Source organism: Narcine bancroftii, chromosome 10 (genome assembly GCF_036971445.1).
Source record: "Narcine bancroftii isolate sNarBan1 chromosome 10, sNarBan1.hap1, whole genome shotgun sequence".
Classification (NCBI taxonomy): domain Eukaryota; kingdom Metazoa; phylum Chordata; class Chondrichthyes; order Torpediniformes; family Narcinidae; genus Narcine; species Narcine bancroftii.
Window position 1 is genome coordinate 33,900,734 of NC_091478.1, and position 20,409 is coordinate 33,921,142.

Here is a 20,409-nt window from a genome sequence, read left to right on the forward strand (position 1 = left end):
TATCTGTGTGGGTTTACACCGGGGGGCTCTGGTTGCCTCCCACCATTCAAAAACATACTGGGGGTGTAGGTTAATGGGGTGTAAATTGGGTGGCACGGACTCATGGGCCGAAATGGCCTGTTGGATGTCTACATTTTTTTTTACATTCCCTAAAGTAATAACTTCAATAGCCTCAATATTCATTGGGGTCTTATTTATATGAGTAGATCTGGGAGGAGAGTGTAAGGGACAGGCATTGTTGCATGCAAGTGAATTATGACAAACGTTCATCTAAATGCAAACATTCCAAGTGACAGGGGTGGGGGGGGGGTTCTGATCTGTTAATCAGCGAGAAAGCTATCATCGAATTAATTTTAAAAAAATGCCCCAATGCGAGATAGCTTGGGTTTCATAACATTTGATCTTATCAGAAGGAGAGTTTAGAGAAGGCATTGGTTTTTTCTATTAGTGGCCTTTGCTGTTGCCTGCTGAATGAAACTGACCGTTATACTTCAGAGTAGGAGAATTTCTGTGAAGTTAGATTTCCTTGACAGTCTTTCCAGACCTCCTGCATAAGCACAAACTCACCACTGGACTCTGTATCCTATGTGCGATGGTTTCATCAGGAATGGCCATCCAGTTTGCACTTTGAGAACTAAATATTAATTCAGCCATGGCATTCACACCACATATATCGAGCTTTTTGAAACTTAACATTGTCATTCTATTTGAAAGAAACAAATCCCATTTCTTAGACACCAACAATCCATTTGCAAAGCTTCTCATCAATGAACCATTTATGCCCATCTCCAAACTTTTGTGGCTACAACTTGGAAGAAAGCCCAAAGAGAAAGTTCAGTCTTTAAGCCTTCTGACCTTGCCTCTGGAATAAGCAAATTATTCAATCAGCATTTTCCTATTATGTCCCTGCTTGGCACAGACTCAATATAAATATTTGACAGTAAAGATATTCCACTTCTTCAATATAAAACTTAATCCAGTCCCAACATATGCAGTCAGTTGACTGCAATCCCAATTATGATAGATAATTAGAAAAGAAATTAAAATTGCACATTTAAAAAAGCTGATTATCATGAAATTATGATCTCTGAATGAAATCAATTACAACAGGTTAAATGTGCTCCGATTGCTGTGAATTTAAAAAAGAAACCATAAGGTAATGATGCAAGGCACAAGAGCAATTACTGCCATCCTTTTTGTTGGGGATGTGGGGTCTATGTCAATATGTCTGAAGGAATTTCATGTCCTTGAACACAGGTAATACAAGTTCAAATAAACCCTAATTTAATTAAAGAAGCAAATTTGCAGTCTAAAACTTAATTGAATAGCTGATTTTTTTTTCCCAACGGGCCAGGAAAGTCAGAATGGAATGAAATCTTTAGGACGCCAACTAGGATTTAAAAAAATCTGGCTGTTGAAGCATTAGTAGGGAGTTAGCTCAGCACTGGCAGGTTTTTACGCTGGGGACGGGGTTACAGCACAAATTGTGAGAATATCCTGGCTAAAGATAATCCCTGTCTGCAATGGCCAGACAGGGCAGCCCTTCTGAATTTCCCATCATGTGGATCTCCTGCAGGCACCTGTTTCACGTGCTGGTGAATGTGGCTATACAATCTTTTGCACCTCCTCCTTTGCTAGCTACCATCAGGTAAGGGTTAAATGCGGTCAATTGCTTAGTTATTCAATAGACAGCAGATTTTTTAAAAGTAGAAGTAAAAGATCATGTTTGGTAACTAATGCTGAACATTCTGGGAATGGCGTGAAATGATAAGCCTTATCTCGCCTTTCATCTCACTTAAGGTCTATATAATCAAGGAGTCAAACAGCACAGATATGGGATCTTTGGCCTACCATGAACATGCCGACCTTTTTATATTTGCCTATATTTGGTCAGTATTTTTATCCACCTCACTTCATTGTCTAAATGCCTCACAAATGTTGTAATTATACACAATTCCACCACATCCTCCTGATGTCAACCACTTTGCATCAAAACTAAACATCCTCAGATCCCTTTTAAAACTCCTTCCTCTCACCTTGAAGCAGGGCCCTTGTTCTTTTGATACCCCCTTCAGAATAAATTCTATCTATACCGCAGAAAATTTTCTCTCTTTAAGGTCACCCTTCAGCCTCCTTCATTCCAGAGAAGACAAGCCTTGCTTATGTATCTCTACACATGATTAAAGTCCTCCCATCCAGAAAGCATCCTGGTGAATCTCTTCTACACTCTCTTCAATGCAATCACATAGTTCCTAAAGAGCACACAATGCTCCAAATGCAATCTAACCAGTGCTTTGTAAAGCTGAAACATGGTCTCAACTCTTATTCTATGCTATGATCTATGAAGGAAAACATGCCAAATACCTTCTTCTTATTGCACCCACATTATCAATTTCAGGAAATCATGAAAATAGCATGCTTTTTGTTATCATGGCCCTCAGTTGCTGAGTGCACAGAAGTTTGAACCAGATGAGGAGGCAATCCAAATGCCCTAAAATCCATCTAGTAGGGTCAAATGGCCTTTGAATGAAGGCACTGATGATGAAAAACTTCCTTTCAGTGGCTGAAAATGTTAGTCGTTCACAGAAGTGCTCAAATAGCTGTTTCAGTGTATGCAATGATGGCCTGAAACTTGTAATGCTAACAAAGCTGCGTGCTTGTAATGCTAACAAAGCTGCGTGCTTGTAATGCTAACAAAGCTGCGTGCTTGTAATGCTAACAAAGCTGCGTGCTTGTAATGCTAACAAAGCTGCGTGCTTGTAATGCTAACAAAGCTGCGTGCTTGTAATGCTAACAAAGCTGCGTGCTTGTAATGCTAACAAAGCTGCGTGCTTGTAATGCTAACAAAGCTGCGTGCTTGTAATGCTAACAAAGCTGCGTGCTTGTAATGCTAACAAAGCAGCGTGCTTGTAATGCTAACAAAGCAGCGTGCTTGTAATGCTAACAAAGCAGCGTGCTTGTAATGCTAACAAAGCAGCGTGCTTGTAATGCTAACAAAGCAGCGTGCTTGTAATGCTAACAAAGCTGCGTGCTTGTAATGCTAACAAAGCTGCGTGCTTGTAATGCTAACAAAGCTGCGTGCTTGTAATGCTAACAAAGCTGCGTGCTTGTAATGCTAACAAAGCTGCGTGCTTGTAATGCTAACAAAGCTGCGTGCTTGTAATGCTAACAAAGCTGCGTGCTTGTAATGCTAACAAAGCTGCGTGCTTGTAATGCTAACAAAGCTGCGTGCTTGTAATGCTAACAAAGCTGCGTGCTTGTAATGCTAACAAAGCTGCGTGCTTGTAATGCTAACAAAGCTGCGTGCTTGTAATGCTAACAAAGCTGCGTGCTTGTAATGCTAACAAAGCTGCGTGCTTGTAATGCTAACAAAGCTGCGTGCTTGTAATGCTAACAAAGCTGCGTGCTTGTAATGCTAACAAAGCTGCGTGCTTGTAATGCTAACAAAGCTGCGTGCTTGTAATGCTAACAAAGCTGCGTGCTTGTAATGCTAACAAAGCTGCGTGCTTGTAATGCTAACAAAGCTGCGTGCTTGTAATGCTAACAAAGCTGCGTGCTTGTAATGCTAACAAAGCTGCGTGCTTGTAATGCTAACAAAGCTGCGTGCTTGTAATGCTAACAAAGCTGCGTGCTTGTAATGCTAACAAAGCTGCGTGCTTGTAATGCTAACAAAGCTGCGTGCTTGTAATGCTAACAAAGCTGCGTGCTTGTAATGCTAACAAAGCTGCGTGCTTGTAATGCTAACAAAGCTGCGTGCTTGTAATGCTAACAAAGCTGCGTGCTTGTAATGCTAACAAAGCTGCGTGCTTGTAATGCTAACAAAGCTGCGTGCTTGTAATGCTAACAAAGCTGCGTGCTTGTAATGCTAACAAAGCTGCGTGCTTGTAATGCTAACAAAGCTGCGTGCTTGTAATGCTAACAAAGCTGCGTGCTTGTAATGCTAACAAAGCTGCGTGCTTGTAATGCTAACAAAGCTGCGTGCTTGTAATGCTAACAAAGCTGCGTGCTTGTAATGCTAACAAAGCTGCGTGCTTGTAATGCTAACAAAGCTGCGTGCTTGTAATGCTAACAAAGCTGCGTGCTTGTAATGCTAACAAAGCTGCGTGCTTGTAATGCTAACAAAGCTGCGTGCTTGTAATGCTAACAAAGCTGCGTGCTTGTAATGCTAACAAAGCTGCGTGCTTGTAATGCTAACAAAGCTGCGTGCTTGTAATGCTAACAAAGCTGCGTGCTTGTAATGCTAACAAAGCTGCGTGCTTGTAATGCTAACAAAGCTGCGTGCTTGTAATGCTAACAAAGCTGCGTGCTTGTAATGCTAACAAAGCTGCGTGCTTGTAATGCTAACAAAGCTGCGTGCTTGTAATGCTAACAAAGCTGCGTGCTTGTAATGCTAACAAAGCTGCGTGCTTGTAATGCTAACAAAGCTGCGTGCTTGTAATGCTAACAAAGCTGCGTGCTTGTAATGCTAACAAAGCTGCGTGCTTGTAATGCTAACAAAGCTGCGTGCTTGTAATGCTAACAAAGCTGCGTGCTTGTAATGCTAACAAAGCTGCGTGCTTGTAATGCTAACAAAGCTGCGTGCTTGTAATGCTAACAAAGCTGCGTGCTTGTAATGCTAACAAAGCTGCGTGCTTGTAATGCTAACAAAGCTGCGTGCTTGTAATGCTAACAAAGCTGCGTGCTTGTAATGCTAACAAAGCTGCGTGCTTGTAATGCTAACAAAGCTGCGTGCTTGTAATGCTAACAAAGCTGCGTGCTTGTAATGCTAACAAAGCTGCGTACTTGTAATGCTAACAAAGCTGCGTACTTGTAATGCTAACAAAGCTGCGTACTTGTACTCATTTTTCCTTAAGTGGAAATTAGGAGGTAAAGAAGAAAAAAATATTTCTCTGAACAAGAAAAGTGTGATAATCAGCAAACAGTATTTCACTGTAAAGATAACTGCAGTTTTCTAGAATGCTAAGAAGGTAAGCAGGAGTAACCTTCATCTTGACTGGTAGAGCAATCCAGCCACATTTCAGAGTATAATGATGAGTGACAGAAAGTCAATGTGAAACCTGCCTTGGTAATTCCTAGGAGAGATTGGTAAAGAAGTGTGAATCTCTGTGGACCCTGCAGGTCTACAATAGTGAGTTCTTATATACCTGAACCTGTTTCATCTGGGTCACCACCCACCTATGGTCAACTTGCAGGTTTTTCCGCAAGATCACCAGGAGCAGCATGCAAGTGTAAGGATTTCTTAAGTTCTGCAACACCAGTGTTATTCCATGGGATTGTGAAGCAAACTGTGGAAGCTGCCACAGAGCATCAGTATTCTTCCATTTGTGTTTCGAATCTATTATGGTCAGGAATATTAAAATATCAATTCTACCATCACATTACATCCTTTGTTAAACAATGAGACCAATATTGCAGTCATTTCCCTTGTAACTGAAACATAACTTCCTGACTTTGATCTTCAATTCCTCTGACAATAAACAATAACAGTCTGATATTTGCTTTAGTCTTAATGCGGAATTGTACACATACCCCTGTAGCTTCCTTATATTCTTGTCATAACTTTCTTTCTTAGCACCATCTGCAAAAATTTTTTTTTTTTTTTTTTTAAACACATTTTTGGTTTGTTGGTATGCAAGACATTTAGGTAAATTATAAAAAGTTGAGGTCTAACATTGATCCCTGTGGCAGTAAATCTTGCCAACCACAAAAGGCTACTTAATCTGCTTCCTGTTTTGCCAGCCAATATTCTATCCATGCCAATTTACAACCTGCTACACTCTGATTTTTCATGCATTTTTTCTTACTTCCCTGGCCTTAAAATCAGTATTTATTGTCATGACCATGTCACGGAATTTGTTGTTTTGTGTCAGCGTTAAAAGTGCACATATTGCTATAAATTACACTTTAAAATAAATAATTTAGTGCAAAAAGACGAGAAAGCATCTGTGGTTCATTGTCCGTTCAGAAGTGTGAGGTCCGAGGGAAAGAAGCCATTTTTGTGCTGCTGGGTGTTCATCTTCAGGTTCTGTATCTCCTTCCTGATAGTAGCGGTGGGAAGAGGTTATGGCCTGGGTAGTGGGGGTCCTTGAAGACAGAATTTGCTTTCTTAAGACACTACCTCTTTTAGATGTCCTCGATGGAGTGAAGACTGATGCCCATGATGGCGCTTGCCAAGTACACAACTCTCTGTAGTCTTTTCTTGTGCTGTGCAATGACACCTCCATACCTGAAAGTGATGCAACCAGTCAGAATGCTCTCCACAGTACACCTGTAGAAATTAGCAAGAATCTTTGGTGACATACCAAATCTCCTCAAACGTGTCACAAAGTATAGCCGCTGGCAAGCCTTTTTCGTGGTTGCATCAACATGGAAGCCCCAGGACAGATCTTCAGAGATGTTGACACCCAGGAATTTAAAGTTCTTAATCCTTTCCACTGCTGATCCCTGGTTCATGTTTTCCTGATTTCCCACCCCTGAAGTCCACCATCTTGCTAGCGATGAGGGCAAAGTTGTTGTTGTGACATCACTCAACTAGCTGACCTATGTCCCTCCTATATAGTTCCTCGTTGCCATCTGTGATTCTGCCAACGAACATGATGTAATTGACAAATTTGTAAATGGCATTGGAATTGTGCCTAGCCACACAGTCACATGTGTGGAGGGAGTAGAACAATGGGCAAAGCCTATATCCTTGATGTGCGCCCATGTTTATTGTGAGGAGTCGTCGTTGTTTCCAATTCTACATTTTAATACTCCACAAACCATTTTGCTATCAGTCCCCATCTGTTTTAGCTGCCATATATCCAGAGTATAGGACAATCGCCAAAACTTAACAATTTCACCTTAAAATTGTGTTATCCTATACAAAGAATTCTTACCTTGACGATGAAGTCCCAACATCAATGCCATCTTCCCGCAAGCACCCACACAATCTTGTGCATGTCCCATTAGTTATTTATGAAATCTCAGCATCCCTCCGCGGGGTCCATCCACCCAGTCCAATTACTGTCAGCTCTGTACAGCCTTTAAATGGCCTGTTACAGGAGCTGACAGAGGCTTATTTCAAAAATCCAAATAAAATTAAACCTTTAATTGATCATTTATAAAAAGATTGTGATTTGCATCCACTAGTCAGCGGTAATTGCCAGATTTGGGGAGGCATCATATACAAAGTATATCACCCAAAACCAATATTTTAGATTGAAATTCTGGGGTTATCCTATACAACTGCATATATGGTAACTATTTTCCTTCTTTTCTAATGACTTAATTAATCTAACTTTTGTCTAACATTAACTCTCTCTTCCTGGTAATATCCGTTTAATCTTCTTTCACAATTTTATTAACTCTCTGTAAAAGGATGCATTTGCCATTTTTGGTCTTCATGAGGATCAATTCCTTGATTCAGTTTCTACTCACCACTCATGCAAATATTACAGACATGTGAACGCTTCCTTCTTGTCCCATCTTGCTCTGTAACTTTCTCATTAAAATTGCACAACCATTTGAACATCATCATTACAGGTGTCAATATTTTTCCAACTAATTATCCAACTCCATTTCCCTGTGTAGGACAGGAAAATCCTATGAAGGTAGGATTTTGATTCCACCAAAATCTTACCTTCTAACATTGATTGGGATATTAAATCTTTATGAAGTACCTTCTCCATTCTTCCCTGAAGATACAAAGACCAGTACGAGTAATGAGGGAACGCCCATCTCCTTCTGCTGCCCCAGATATTATTCTGAGCCATAATCACTAGGTTTCTTTATAGTTACATTCTGAGGAACATAAACTAGAAATCAAACAAACCCCAACCTTTATTCTCTACTGCTGTATGACCAATTGCTCATTCAGCATTATAATCCTCTGCTCAAAAGACTTCACTTCATAAATGTGCTTGTACTGGATATACTTAACATTTTCAAAAAAAACTTCATATTACAGTAGTACTAAAGGAAGATCTACTGTCTCAGATCTAGCAACCTGGGTCTGATATTGACAGATTCCATTTTCAAACTTGTCTACAATATTACAGCAGTAGGCCAGTTATCAATTAAAACAAATTGGAATACAGAAAAAAAGATTGAAAGTCTAGTGCTGACAAGATAACAACCTCTCTCAACTTCAGTAAGATGAAGGAGATGATTATCAGTTTCAGAAGGTGAGGCTGAGTCCACACCCTGCCCACAACAACAGCACTGAAGTCAAAATAATAGATAGTTACAAGATGTTAGGAATAAATATCTCCAATAATCTGACCTGGGCCAAGTACATCGATCGGATGCACAACTGAAAGCTTACTTACTCGATGAAACAAAATGGGAGTTACTCTGTTCAAGATCAGATGAAACGAAAAGAAGGTACTGAATGCAACTCAGAACATAAAAACTTCCTTCCCCTCCAAGGATTCCATCTACATTTCCCATTGCCTAGAAAAGGCAGCCAACATACAGAAAGACCCATCACACCCCTCACAAACTCTCTTCTCCCACCTCCCATTAAAGAGAAGGTTGGCTGTGCGAAAACATGCATCAGCAGGGTGAAAGACAGTTTCTTCCCATCAGCCATCAGGGAACCCCATAGCAGTGCTCTTACACTACCCTAGCTAGGTTCTAACTGACCCTTCATTTTCCCTTCATGCGCTGCATGTCTAAATTTTACAAGAAAAATTAAATTTGCATACTGTTATAAACAATTAATTGAGTTATAGTCAATTCAGATTAAACAAGCTCAAAGTGGAAGTTCAACTCAATGTGCACTCCATTAAGTATTACTCAGTCAATAAAAATTAGTATACATGTAGACTAATTACTCTTAGTAAGAATGAAGACAAACTCCTTATTCCTTTATTTATCAGTAAAAGTTTACACGTTGGCTGCAGTAAATAATATGGCCACAAAATTAGATTTAAATTCATTTTAGAAATCCAGCACAATCCATGACTGAAATGTATCCCCAAACATATTTGCAATAATCACAAAGTAAGGAGGGAAAGAGAAAAACAGGGAGCTAATAATTGACAACCTCGCATCAGTAACGTGGAAGATGCTGGATCTAAAATATGGTGTCTTTAAGACACAGAAAATAAAAAAAAAAGGACCGACTTTGATTATATATCTAATAGAGAAGATGAGAAATGTACAGGATGTATTTGGTTTTTCACAAGGTTTTCAAAAAGATCTCGTACAGGTTGGCGATAATATTGGGAGCAATGGAATTGAGGGTAACAAATCAGCATGGTTTGAAAGCTGCTTCACAGATGAAAATAAACAGCACAAATTAGAGAGTTCTTCTCAGGTTAGCAGGCTGTGACTAGTGGGATATGGCAAAAATCGGTGCTTGGCCTGCAATTATTCCCAATCTGAATTCGTCGAGGAAGCCAAATGTAACATTTCCAAGTTCATAATGACAAGTATGCTGTATCTCAAAATTAAAAAGGGAATGTGAAAATGACGAGGATGAAAAGAGGTTTGAAGGTTACATAGACAACATGCGTGTGAATCAACAAATATCTAAAGTACGGGTATACTCCACTTAATGAACCCAGAGCGTTCCTATGAAACCCTTCGTAAGCCAAAATGCCATGAAGCAAAGATCCATTCACTACTATTGAAGGCTATTTTCGTAAAAGCAAAAACTCATTCAAATCCTTTTGTAAAAGTAAACACAGGTTTCTTCGTAAAAGCAAATTTTTGTACAGCAAGTATACCTGTACTGTATAATGTAGGGAAAAGGTGAAGTTATCCACTTTGGCAAGGAGAAAAAAAAATCAGAAATATATTTATTTTTCTCAAATATGGTGAGAGATCGAGAAAAGTTAATGTCCAAAAGAATATGGGTGTCTGTACACAAGAGACTGAAAGCTAACTCACAGGTACAACAAACACTCGGAAACATCAATCGAATGATGTGATGTGCAAAATTAAAAATATCTTACTACAATTATACAGGGCTTTGGTGAGAGCATATCCAGAATGCTGTATACAATTTTGTTCTTCTTACCAAAAGAAAAAGATATACTTGCTATAGAATGAATACAGCAAAGATTCCCCAGACTGGATCCTAGAATTGGCAGGACTACTTTAGTTGGAAAGATTGGATGAATGTGGCCTCAATTCTCCAGAATTTAGATGAATAAGAGGTCATCGAATTTAAAGATACAAAATGGTTAATGGATACAACAGGATAGATGATGGGAGGCTAAGAAGTCATTGCTGGTATCAAATTCTCAAAAAAATGGATAGGCAACTTAAGGCATATCATTTTAAAGTGATGAATATTTCTATTTCACTAAGGTGGCTGTGAAAATTCAGTCAATGTGTTCAAAACAGAGATCAATAGATTACTGAATATGAATAGAATTAGGTATACAAGCAGAGGACAGGAAAATTATGCTGGAGGTTGAAGATAAATCAGGATCTTTTTTTGAATGGTGTCACCATTTCTCATCTATATCTTGCACAAACCAGTACAACAAGGAGCAGAAAACAAAGTTTGCTCATCTTTCTCTTTGATTAAAATATTTAGTAGTATTTATGTATTGATGTACAGGTAATTGTTTTTAATACAACTGAAAATGTTTTTGTTACAAAGTATTTTTATTAGAATGCCCTGATTATCACTTGTGGATGCTGAAAATATAATTTTCAATTTTTAATTTAAAGATACAGGAAAGTAACAGGCCCTTCTGGCCCACAAGCCCATGTTGCCAAATAAACTTATGCGACCAATTAACCTACTAGCCCCGTACGTCTTTGGAATGTGGGAGGAAACCAGAGCACCCACGCAGACATAGGATGAACCTCAAAACATTCTTACAGACAGCACTAAATTTGAACTCAGGACACTGGTGCTGTAATACCATAGAGCTTACCACGACACTAACCGTGCCATCTATAATTCAAAAAGCTACGCTAAATGCAGTATCGTGGCTTCAACAGAATACAAATCTATTTTAGTGAATTACATCCCTTTCAATATTAAAGGCTTTTGAAGACAAGTTCTCAAAAGCATCTGTTCCTAAAAGATAAATTTTAGGGCCACCCCACAATGTTGCAAATAAGTGCAAAAACCTCAAAGCCATGAACCTTTGCTCTCACTTCAGATTTGCATGCCTCAGGTCATATTGCCCTTTTTAAAACATTGCCATTTTCTGTATGCATATACCCGTCATATATTCATGATATGCATTAGCTCATATTGTCTGCATTTCATTTTATTCACAAACTATGAAGTTATGTCTTCCTGAAGGATCCCACTCTTCTTTTAACCACAGATACCTCCTGCTCGTATTTACATTTTCAGCATATTTTATTATTATGACAAGATCAAGATAGAGGACATAAGACCACCCCAATCTCTTGCCAACTTTGTACGTGTGTATTAATGTGCCTCAATTTTGACCACATCTTATTGAATGTCAATTTTTTTTTCCAAAAAGCAATTATACACAACATTCTCTTAATTTCTATATCACTGTTATTCCTTTCCCAACTCTGGAATTGTTTTTGTACAAGCATTGTTCCCTCACTGACACATGTAATGATAAGAGAAAATCAGCTGTTTGTGTGTTTTAATCCATTACACCTTAACCGTCAAGGTTTAAATAACAATACAAAATATCAAGAACATGATATAGTCCACAAAGCAGAAGGCAAGACATCAATTTCCATTTTTCTCCAAAAGTAATCTACAAGCTTCTCAAATAGGGTCGAAGGAAGGGAAGAGGGGGTTGAGCAGCTAAAAAATAAAGCATTCAAAAGCAAGAGAAACTAGGTGCAAATTGATCACAAATGCACTCTTTGACTGGCACTCACCCCAAAGGGACAAGCTGCAAAAACAAAGCACTGTCCTGTCTTTAAACTGCTTGTTGACAGGCAATCAGCTATTACATGAATCTTTAAATACACCACCTTTGTTAACACAAGTGACCATTCAATTATACTTGTAAACATTTAAATAACCATGTCAAACAGTATCTTAAACTTGAAAATCTACAAATCCTGGACACATTTCTCAATCTTACTACCTTTACAGTATAGAAAATGAAAAATAATAGATTTTAAACCCATATAAAAAATGAGTTTAAGGTTATTATAACTCACAACTCCCTACAAAAGAGAAGTTTGCTCTGAACAAGAAAAAAGTTGTCATTGGTTTTTTTTGTAGCACCAAATTAAGAAGTAAGAATGCATAACATCAAAGTCAATACTGACCACCTAGTTCTCCACAATTTGCACTTACACAGCCAAGTTTTTAAAATGGACAGAGATAACTAAAGTTTAATTATGGTGTTCAGATTTACGAAAGGCTTGAAAGCCATAAAGGAGAAAAATTGAAGGAAACAAGTCCAGAAATTTGAGCCAATATGTGAAGAACTGCTGTTAAAGGAATGGAGGCAAGGTGGGGATCTGCACAAGGCCAATATTATAGAAAAGTAAATGAATACATGGCTAGAAAAGATCACCAAGTTGAGACTTTCATCAATACATGGAAAGAGATGGGGATAGGAAAAAGCAGAGGGTTGTAAACTCAACCAGCACCATCATGAGAGTTAGTCTTCACTACATTAAGGACTTCTTTAAGAGGCAGTGTCTCAAGAAAGCAGCCTCTTATCATCAAGGAACCTCACCATGCAGGCCATGCCCTCATCTCACTGCTACCATCAGGAAGGAGGTACGGGAGCCTGAAGGTGAACACCCAACATTAAAATAAGTTTTTTCCCCTCCGCCATCAGACTTCTGCATGAATAATAAACCACAGACACTATCTCATCATTTTTGTCTTCTTTTGCACTAATTATTTACCTTTTAAATAGTGAATTTATGAAAATGTCATTTCTTGACATTTTTGGACCTGTAACACAATTCTGCTGCCACAAAAGAACAAATTTTGTAACACATATTCATGACAATAAAGCCAATTCTGATTTTAAACATTATACAAGGCAAAGGGAAAAAAGCACAGGTCAGAAAGACTAGAATGACAGCTGATCAAAATTTAGTGTCGGGCATAATGAGAATGATACAAACCCAAACTCCCTAGAGTATATTAAGGGTGATACAGGAAAGCTTGCAAGGGTCACCTACTTTTGAAACTGGCTTGGAATTTGATGGGATTGAAGCTGACAGTTTCATTCATGATGCCGGAAATTACAAAGAAAGTTTTTGGATCTTGCAGTTCCATTTTGGCGAATGTAAGATACTTATGGTAGGAACAATCTAGTTCAGCCATTTGTTGCTCGAGTCGCAAGTGAACAGTTCCTGATAAGTCAAAGAAAAAAAATAAAACTACACTGGAAGAAATTCTATGAATTTGTTATTGGAAGATCTAAGAGTACTGAACGGATGAGAAAAATTTAGTAATATTGAGACATGGGACATCAAAAGTCTAGAAGCTGACCTGACATCAGAAGGACGTACGAGTGAGGGCAGGACCTCCTTAGGAAATCTGGCAACAACAATGTACAGATGGGAGGCAATATTATTAAGTTCAGTTAAGACAAATAAAGCAGAGGGAGAATGCAGCAAATAGCCTCTAATCAACACAAATATCACTTTTTTGTTTAATCATTCACATTCATAAGAAGGCAATAACTGAATGAATAAGAACTTTGGTAATCTGCTTGTGGGGGAAAAGGGGCAATGTATTAAAAGGACCTCTCAGAAAAATGAAAAGGTAACTTGAGAATGGGTCAGTGAAGTTTTTGAGGATAATATTAATATACTTTTGAAAGAAACCAATATAGTATCCAAGAACAGCAAGGAGAAGGTTATACTGTAAACAAAGAAGGCTTGTAGACAAAGTTTGGGGGTGGATAGAGAGATGATTGAGAAGGAAAATGATCAGTACAGTGATGGAGGGGAGATGATGGAAAGAAATAATAGAGTTGACTGCAAAGATAGGGACAAACAAAGAGAAAGATGTGAGAAAGCTCTGAAATGCATTTACTTTAACGCTAGGAGTATTGTAAGGAAGGTGGACGAGCTGAAGGTGTGGATAGACACTCGGCAGTATGACATGGTTGCAGTAGGGTTGTGACTGGCAGCTAAATATTCCTGGATTTTGCTGCTTTAGGTGTCTTAGAATTAGAGGGGCAAGAGGGGGTGGTGTAGCATTGCTTGTCAGGGAAAATATTACACAGGTGCTTAGGCGAGATAGATTGGCAGGCTCGTCAAGGGAGGCGGTATGGGTGGAATTGAGAAATGGGAAAGAAGTAGTTACACTTCTAGAGGTGTATAACAAGAAAAAGTTGTCACTGTTTTTTTTTTGTAGCACCAAATTAAGTAGTAAGAATGCATAACATCAAAGTCAATACTGACCACCTAGTTCTCCATTCTCCACAATGCCTCTTAAAGAAGTCCTTAACGTAGTGAAGACTAACTCTCATGATGGTGCTGGCTGAGTTTACAACCCTCTGCTTTTTCCTATCCCCATCTCTTTCCACGTATTGATGAAAGTCTCAACTTGGTGATCTTTTCTAGCCACGTATTCATTTACTTTTCTATAATATTGGCCTTGTGCAGATCCCCACCTTGCCTCCATTCCTTTAACAGCAGTTCCTTCACATATTGGCTCAAATTTCTGGACTTGTTTCCTTCAATTTTTTTCTCCTTTATGGCTTCCACCTAGAGTGGGAAGCGAGAAATAGAGGAGAAAATTTGTAAGGAAACAGCAGATATTTGTAATAAGCACACCGTTGTGTTATGGGCAATTTTAATTTTCCTAATATAGATTGGGAAACACATTCTGTGAAAGGGCTGGATGGATTAGAATTTGTAAAATGTATGCAGGATATTTTTTGCAGCAATATGTTGAGGTACCGACTAGAGAAGAGGAAGTGTTGGATCGACTGTTGGGGAATGAGATAGGGCAGGTGACCAAGGTATGTGTTTGGGAGCACTTCGGATCCAGTGATCATAGTGCCATTAGCTTCAATATAATTTTGGAAAGGGATAGGTCTGGTCCAAATATTGAGGTTTTTGAGTGGGGAAAAGCCAGATTTGAAGAGGTGAGAGAGATTTGCAAGGAGTGGATTGGAATGATTCGTTTTATGGGAAGGAAATAGAGGAGAATTGGAGGTCTTTTAAAGCTAAGATTTTGAGGGTACAGAATTTTTATAGTCCTGTTAGGATAAAAGGCAGAGCCAAAAGTTATTAGAAAGAAATTAGGAAAATGAAAAGAAGGTACGAGGTGGCTATCGCAAACAGGATGAAAATAAATCTGAAGGGTTTTTACAAATACGTAAATTTCAAAAGGAGAGTGAAGGATAAAATTGGTCCCTTAGAGAATCAGAGCGGACAACTGTGTGTGGAGCCGAATGAGATGGGGGAGATATTGAACAAGTTCTTTTCTTTCGTTTTCACTAGGGAGAAGGATATTGAATTGTGCAGGATAAGGGTAGCAAAAAGGGGCAATTATGGAAAATGTAGGAATTTTTCAAAAGTCATTAGACAAGGGCATAGTGCCGGAGGATTGGTGTCGGTGGTCGGTTAGCTCATGGAAAGTATTCTTAGAGATAATATTTATAAGTATCTAGAGAGACGGTTTGATCAGGAACACTCAACATGGGTTTGTGCATGGAAGGTCATGCTTGACGAATCTTGTTAAATTTTTTGAGGTGGTGACTAGGAAAGTTGATGAGGGTAAAGCAGTAGATGTTGTTTATATGGATTTCAGCAAGGCATTCAATAAAGTTCCACATGGAAGGTTGGTAAGGAAGGTTCAGGCGTTAGGTATTAATTTTGAGACAGTCAAATGGGTTCAACAGTGGCTAGAAGGTAAATGCCAGAGAGTCATGGAGGATAACTGTCTGTCAGGATGGAGGCCGGTAACAAGCGGTGTGCCTCAGGGATCAGTATTGGGTCCCTTGTTATTTGTCATTTACATTAATGATTTGGATGATGGAGTGGTAAACTGGATTAGTAAATATGTGGATTATACAAAAGTAGGTGGAGTTGTGGATAGTGAAGACAGTTTTCAGAGATTGCAGAAGGATTTGGACGGCTGAGAAGAGTGGGCTGAAGGATGGAGTTTAGTGCTGAGAAGTGTGCAGTGCTTCATTTTGGAAAGAATAATCAAAACAGGACGTATGCAGTGAAGGGGGAGGGCATTGAGGAATTCAGAAGAACAGAGATCTGGGAATAACAGTTCATCGATCTTTGAAGGTGGAATCTCATGTGGATAGAGTGGTGAAGAAAACTTTTAGTATGCTGGCCTTTATAAATCAAAACATAGAATATAGGAGTTGGGAAGTGATGGTGAGACTATTCAAGGCATTGGTAAGGCTAAATTTAGAATACTGTGTACAGTTCTGGTCACCAAATTATAAGAAGGATATCAATAAAGTAGAGAGGGTGCAGAGAAGATTTACTAAAATGTTGGCTGGATTTCAGAATCTAGATTACAAAGAAAGATTGAGTAAATTAGGTCTTTCTTCATTGCAGCACAGAAAGTTGAGGGGGGATTTGATAGAGATATTTAAAATTATGAGGGGGATAGATAGAGTAGATGTGAATAGGCTCTTCCCCTTGAGGGTTGGTGAAATTCAAACAAAAGGTCACGAGTTAAGGGTTAGGGGGCAAAAGTTTAGAAGTAGCATGAGAAGGAACTTCTTCACTCGGAGAGTGGTGGCTGAGTGGAATGACCACTCAGAGAGGTGGTTGCAGCAGGGTCAATTTTGTCATTAAAGGAAAAGTTGGATAGGTATATGGATGGGAGGGGATTGGAGGGTTATGGGCAAAGTGCAGGTAGGTGGGACTAGAGGAGATCAGTACGATCGGTACAGACTAGAGGGGCCGAACTGTAATTGTTATATGATAAAGCTGCTGCTAATGTTGATATGCATGAAAACCAAGGGAACTGCAACATAAAGAGTTGGCTAGGAAAGTGACAGAAGAACTAGTTTTTACAAAGTGAATCTGATGAAAGAGAGGAGTTTGGAGGTAGTAGAGAAATTGAAGATTTACAAATGCTCATAGAGACCTGCTGAAGATCCAAAGGATGATTGGGTATAGAAATATGGTTGGAAAGGAAAGTGAATAAATGAGTTTGAGAAGCTGTTTAATTTTTCTTTGGAGAGAGGAATGGACTAGCAGGATTTGAAACTGGTTAGATGCCATGGTGATTATGCAAGGAAGGAAATACTTAAAAGATGATGATATCAATAATTAATATTGCAGAACTAGCAAAGTTCTGGCATTGATTTCAACAAGAAGGGGTGAGGGTAGAATTATAGAGAAATAAAAATGCTACTGGGCACAAGGGAAAGAGGAGTATGGGCTGAGATCAGGAAGAGGTTATTTAATTTACAAGGGTTGTTGGTGATGGGTATTTTAACTGAGAGGTAGCAAGAATAGAAATCACTAAAATAAGGCTTGGATGACAGCCAGGAGCCTAACAAGCATGGTATTCAATGGGACAGAGCAGTGGATAATAACCCTTGTACAGGATCAGGGCAAACATGAAAAACAAGACCTGTGGAAAGTTTAATCTCAATGATGCAAAAGCCCCCAAGAACAGGGAATGAGGTGTCCAAAATAAGTAATAAAAGGTGCAATGAGTGCTATTGTAAAAATATAGTAAATAGGAGCAGGAGTATTCAGGCTTTACAGCCTCTCAAGTCAATTTTGCCTTTCAAGAAGATCATGGTGACACCGTTTTTGGCCCTGATACCCAGAACCAGAAACTTATGAAGATTGTTCTACCTAGACCTGAACCCCACAAGAGGTGGAAACATCCTCATCATATCTGACTTATCAAGACTGCTCAGATTTGTACATTTTCAAATAAAAAGGGAATCAAAGAATGTGGGGTTTTTTTTTGCAGAAAACTGGCAGTGAAGATTGCCCATAAAGAATAAGCAACCTAATGGTCTCTTCCTGCTTTAACCCTCCCATTCTTCAAACTCCAGATTATAGCCCCATTCTGCTCATTTCCATCAGAGGTAGTTGAGCAGAGTAGAAAATAATTAACATATTATGAAGGATCATAATATGAAGGAGTGTGGGGAAGGTTCATTGAAAAACCAACCCATGACGAAAGCAGAGCCAAAACAAGCAGAATATGGAAGGCAAATGTCACCATTCACTCCAATAACGCCTTCCAAAACCAAAGCCATGTACAATTAAGGGAAGGCTTCTTTACTCTGGTTTCCATTCACCTTGTTAAAGATCAAAACTCATTTGTCTTAATAATCACCCAATCTGTCTACATGTTGCATATTCTGTACAACACTTCTGAATATTGTGAAGTCACCTCTATTTATCGTTCATACCATGTTCGCACAGTGAAGACTGGTAATGTTTCTCCAGGACCATGGAGCACATTTATATAAATAAATATAAATATATAAATATAAGAATAAAGTTAGAATAGAAGTTAAAAACAATAAAATATTAAGACGTATACAGTAAAAGTCCACGGTACACTAACCACTCATGTTCTGGGAATTCAGGAGCCTGATGGCTGGGGGGGGGGGGGGGGGGGGTGGGAAACTATTGCCCACAATCTATACTTAATGCAGGTTTTTTCTTAAATATTAATCTAATAAACAGTTAACACCTTTATATTGTAATTGTGCAAGTTACAAATCTTATCCTTGCAAGACTTAATCGATTCATATGGCTTTTGAGTTGCAATTTGCACAACTTATTCTCCCCTTCTATCTTTGTATCAGCCAAATTAATAACTTACGCTCAGTCCCTTTTTAAATTTAGTAATTTTTTAAAAAATTCTTATTTAAAGCCTTTAGAAAATCCAAATGACATCGGGTCCACTGGCTTCACTGTCTCCACCTTGCTAATTACTTGAAATATTTGATGCAAGTCTATTAAACATGATCTTTCTTTCATAAAACTCTATCTTGTCACATCATGCCTTGTTCTCGCTTCTTTAATAATGAATTCCAGCAGCTTTCCCCAAAGTCTAATGTTCGTTTAAATAGTTTGTGTTACTTTATTTTCTCTACAAGAAAGGAGAGAGAGATCATGTGCAACAATGAATACAAAGGAACAAGTAGCAGATTACCCAGGGGAAACTCTTAAGCCTAAGAGGTGTCAGCTGGGATACAGTATGGAATGGGTAGGGCTGTGAACTGTGGTCTCTTGCGCGAAAAAGTGGACAGAGCAAAAGTGTGAGTGGTCATGCGGGGGAAATGTTAGCAGAAAAATTATTGATACAGGGGTTTTTTTAAAAATCAAGTGGATACTAGTGTCCATTACAAGTTGGAGATCTTAAATAACCAGAGAGCTCTTAGGGCAAGAGAGTGCCCTTAAGTACTACCAGCTGCCAACTAACAACTAGTTGGGTTTTCTGCAAGCAAGATTAATTTGTACAGTCTAGTGGAAACCACTTAACCAGGCAGTCTTGATGGAAGCCTAACCAATCCATTCTAAAGTTCACTCCTATTATCAGAAAGCAGCAACAATTCTAATTACATTCAAAATCATCTTATTATTGTCAGAAACTGTCTCCATTTATCATCGTGACTGTATCTTTGTAATCCTTACTCTCAGTTTTCCAGTTAACATTGCTTTCCATGTGATCATTTCATATTGTGTCAAGTACATCAATTGATGCTGAATGCACACAATTGCGATCTAATATTCCCGAGCTACTGTTCGGACACACGTACGATGATTCTTGCAGCTTTACTTACAAGTGTGTAGACACTCAGTCACTGTAGTTGGCTTGATAAGATAGCCCTTGCAGATGTAACAAGTGATGAAGGCGTTAAATTCTCTGACGAGGTGCTTCCTTTGCGCAGCCATTGTTGGAGAAGAGAGCAGGGGGGATCCCGGGCCAGAGTTGACAGGGGGTGGGCAGTTATGTCTAAAGGACCTGCTGTGCTGCCCGGCACAGCTGCAGTTCTCCAGGCATCTGTCTGAGAGATTTGTTGGAACAGTTTGAAGCAGATCAACTTCTCCAGGAGCCCATTGTCCTTTAATCAAGGATCAAGGTTAGGCTTCCCTCTTCTGTCTTGTACAAAGTGTCCCAGACCTACAGACATGACAAGATAAAGATGTCAACTCATTCTTTTTTAAAAAGCCAATGTAGTGGTAGTTTACTCATTCAGAATGTTTCCTTGGAGTCTTACTTGTTCCTGATGCAACCAATATAAATACTAGAGGTTATGATCATTTCCAAAACTATTGATCCAAAATCAATTGCTCATTTTAAAGGGATGACAATCCCGTCTCTATTTAGGCGAAAGGCAAACCCAAATCCCAATTCGAATTTACACATTTTTTTTGGGTGGGGGGGAAGATTGCATTTTTTAACGTTTAAATATTTGTACTAGCATAAATTCTACCGTTCCTAGTACACACTTCAAACCACTTATACAGACGGTACTTATTTTGGATTTAATTACTCTCGTGATAAAGTAAACTTTTGCAGAAATAAAG

The 20,409-nt window shown here is 38.8% G+C and overlaps 1 protein-coding gene across 3 annotated transcripts in view; it reads right to left on the reverse strand.

Moving 5' to 3' along the window:
- Positions 1-20,409, reverse strand: part of pcgf5b (polycomb group ring finger 5b) — a 145,308-nt gene that overhangs the window by 122,991 nt on the left and 1,908 nt on the right. For all 3 annotated transcript variants that reach the window (XM_069900592.1, XM_069900590.1, XM_069900591.1), the window contains exon 2: positions 19,662-20,002. In XM_069900592.1, the coding sequence (XP_069756693.1) occupies positions 19,662-19,773 (112 nt within the window). In that variant the 5' untranslated portion in view covers positions 19,774-20,002. The remainder of the gene's footprint in view (positions 1-19,661; positions 20,003-20,409) is intronic.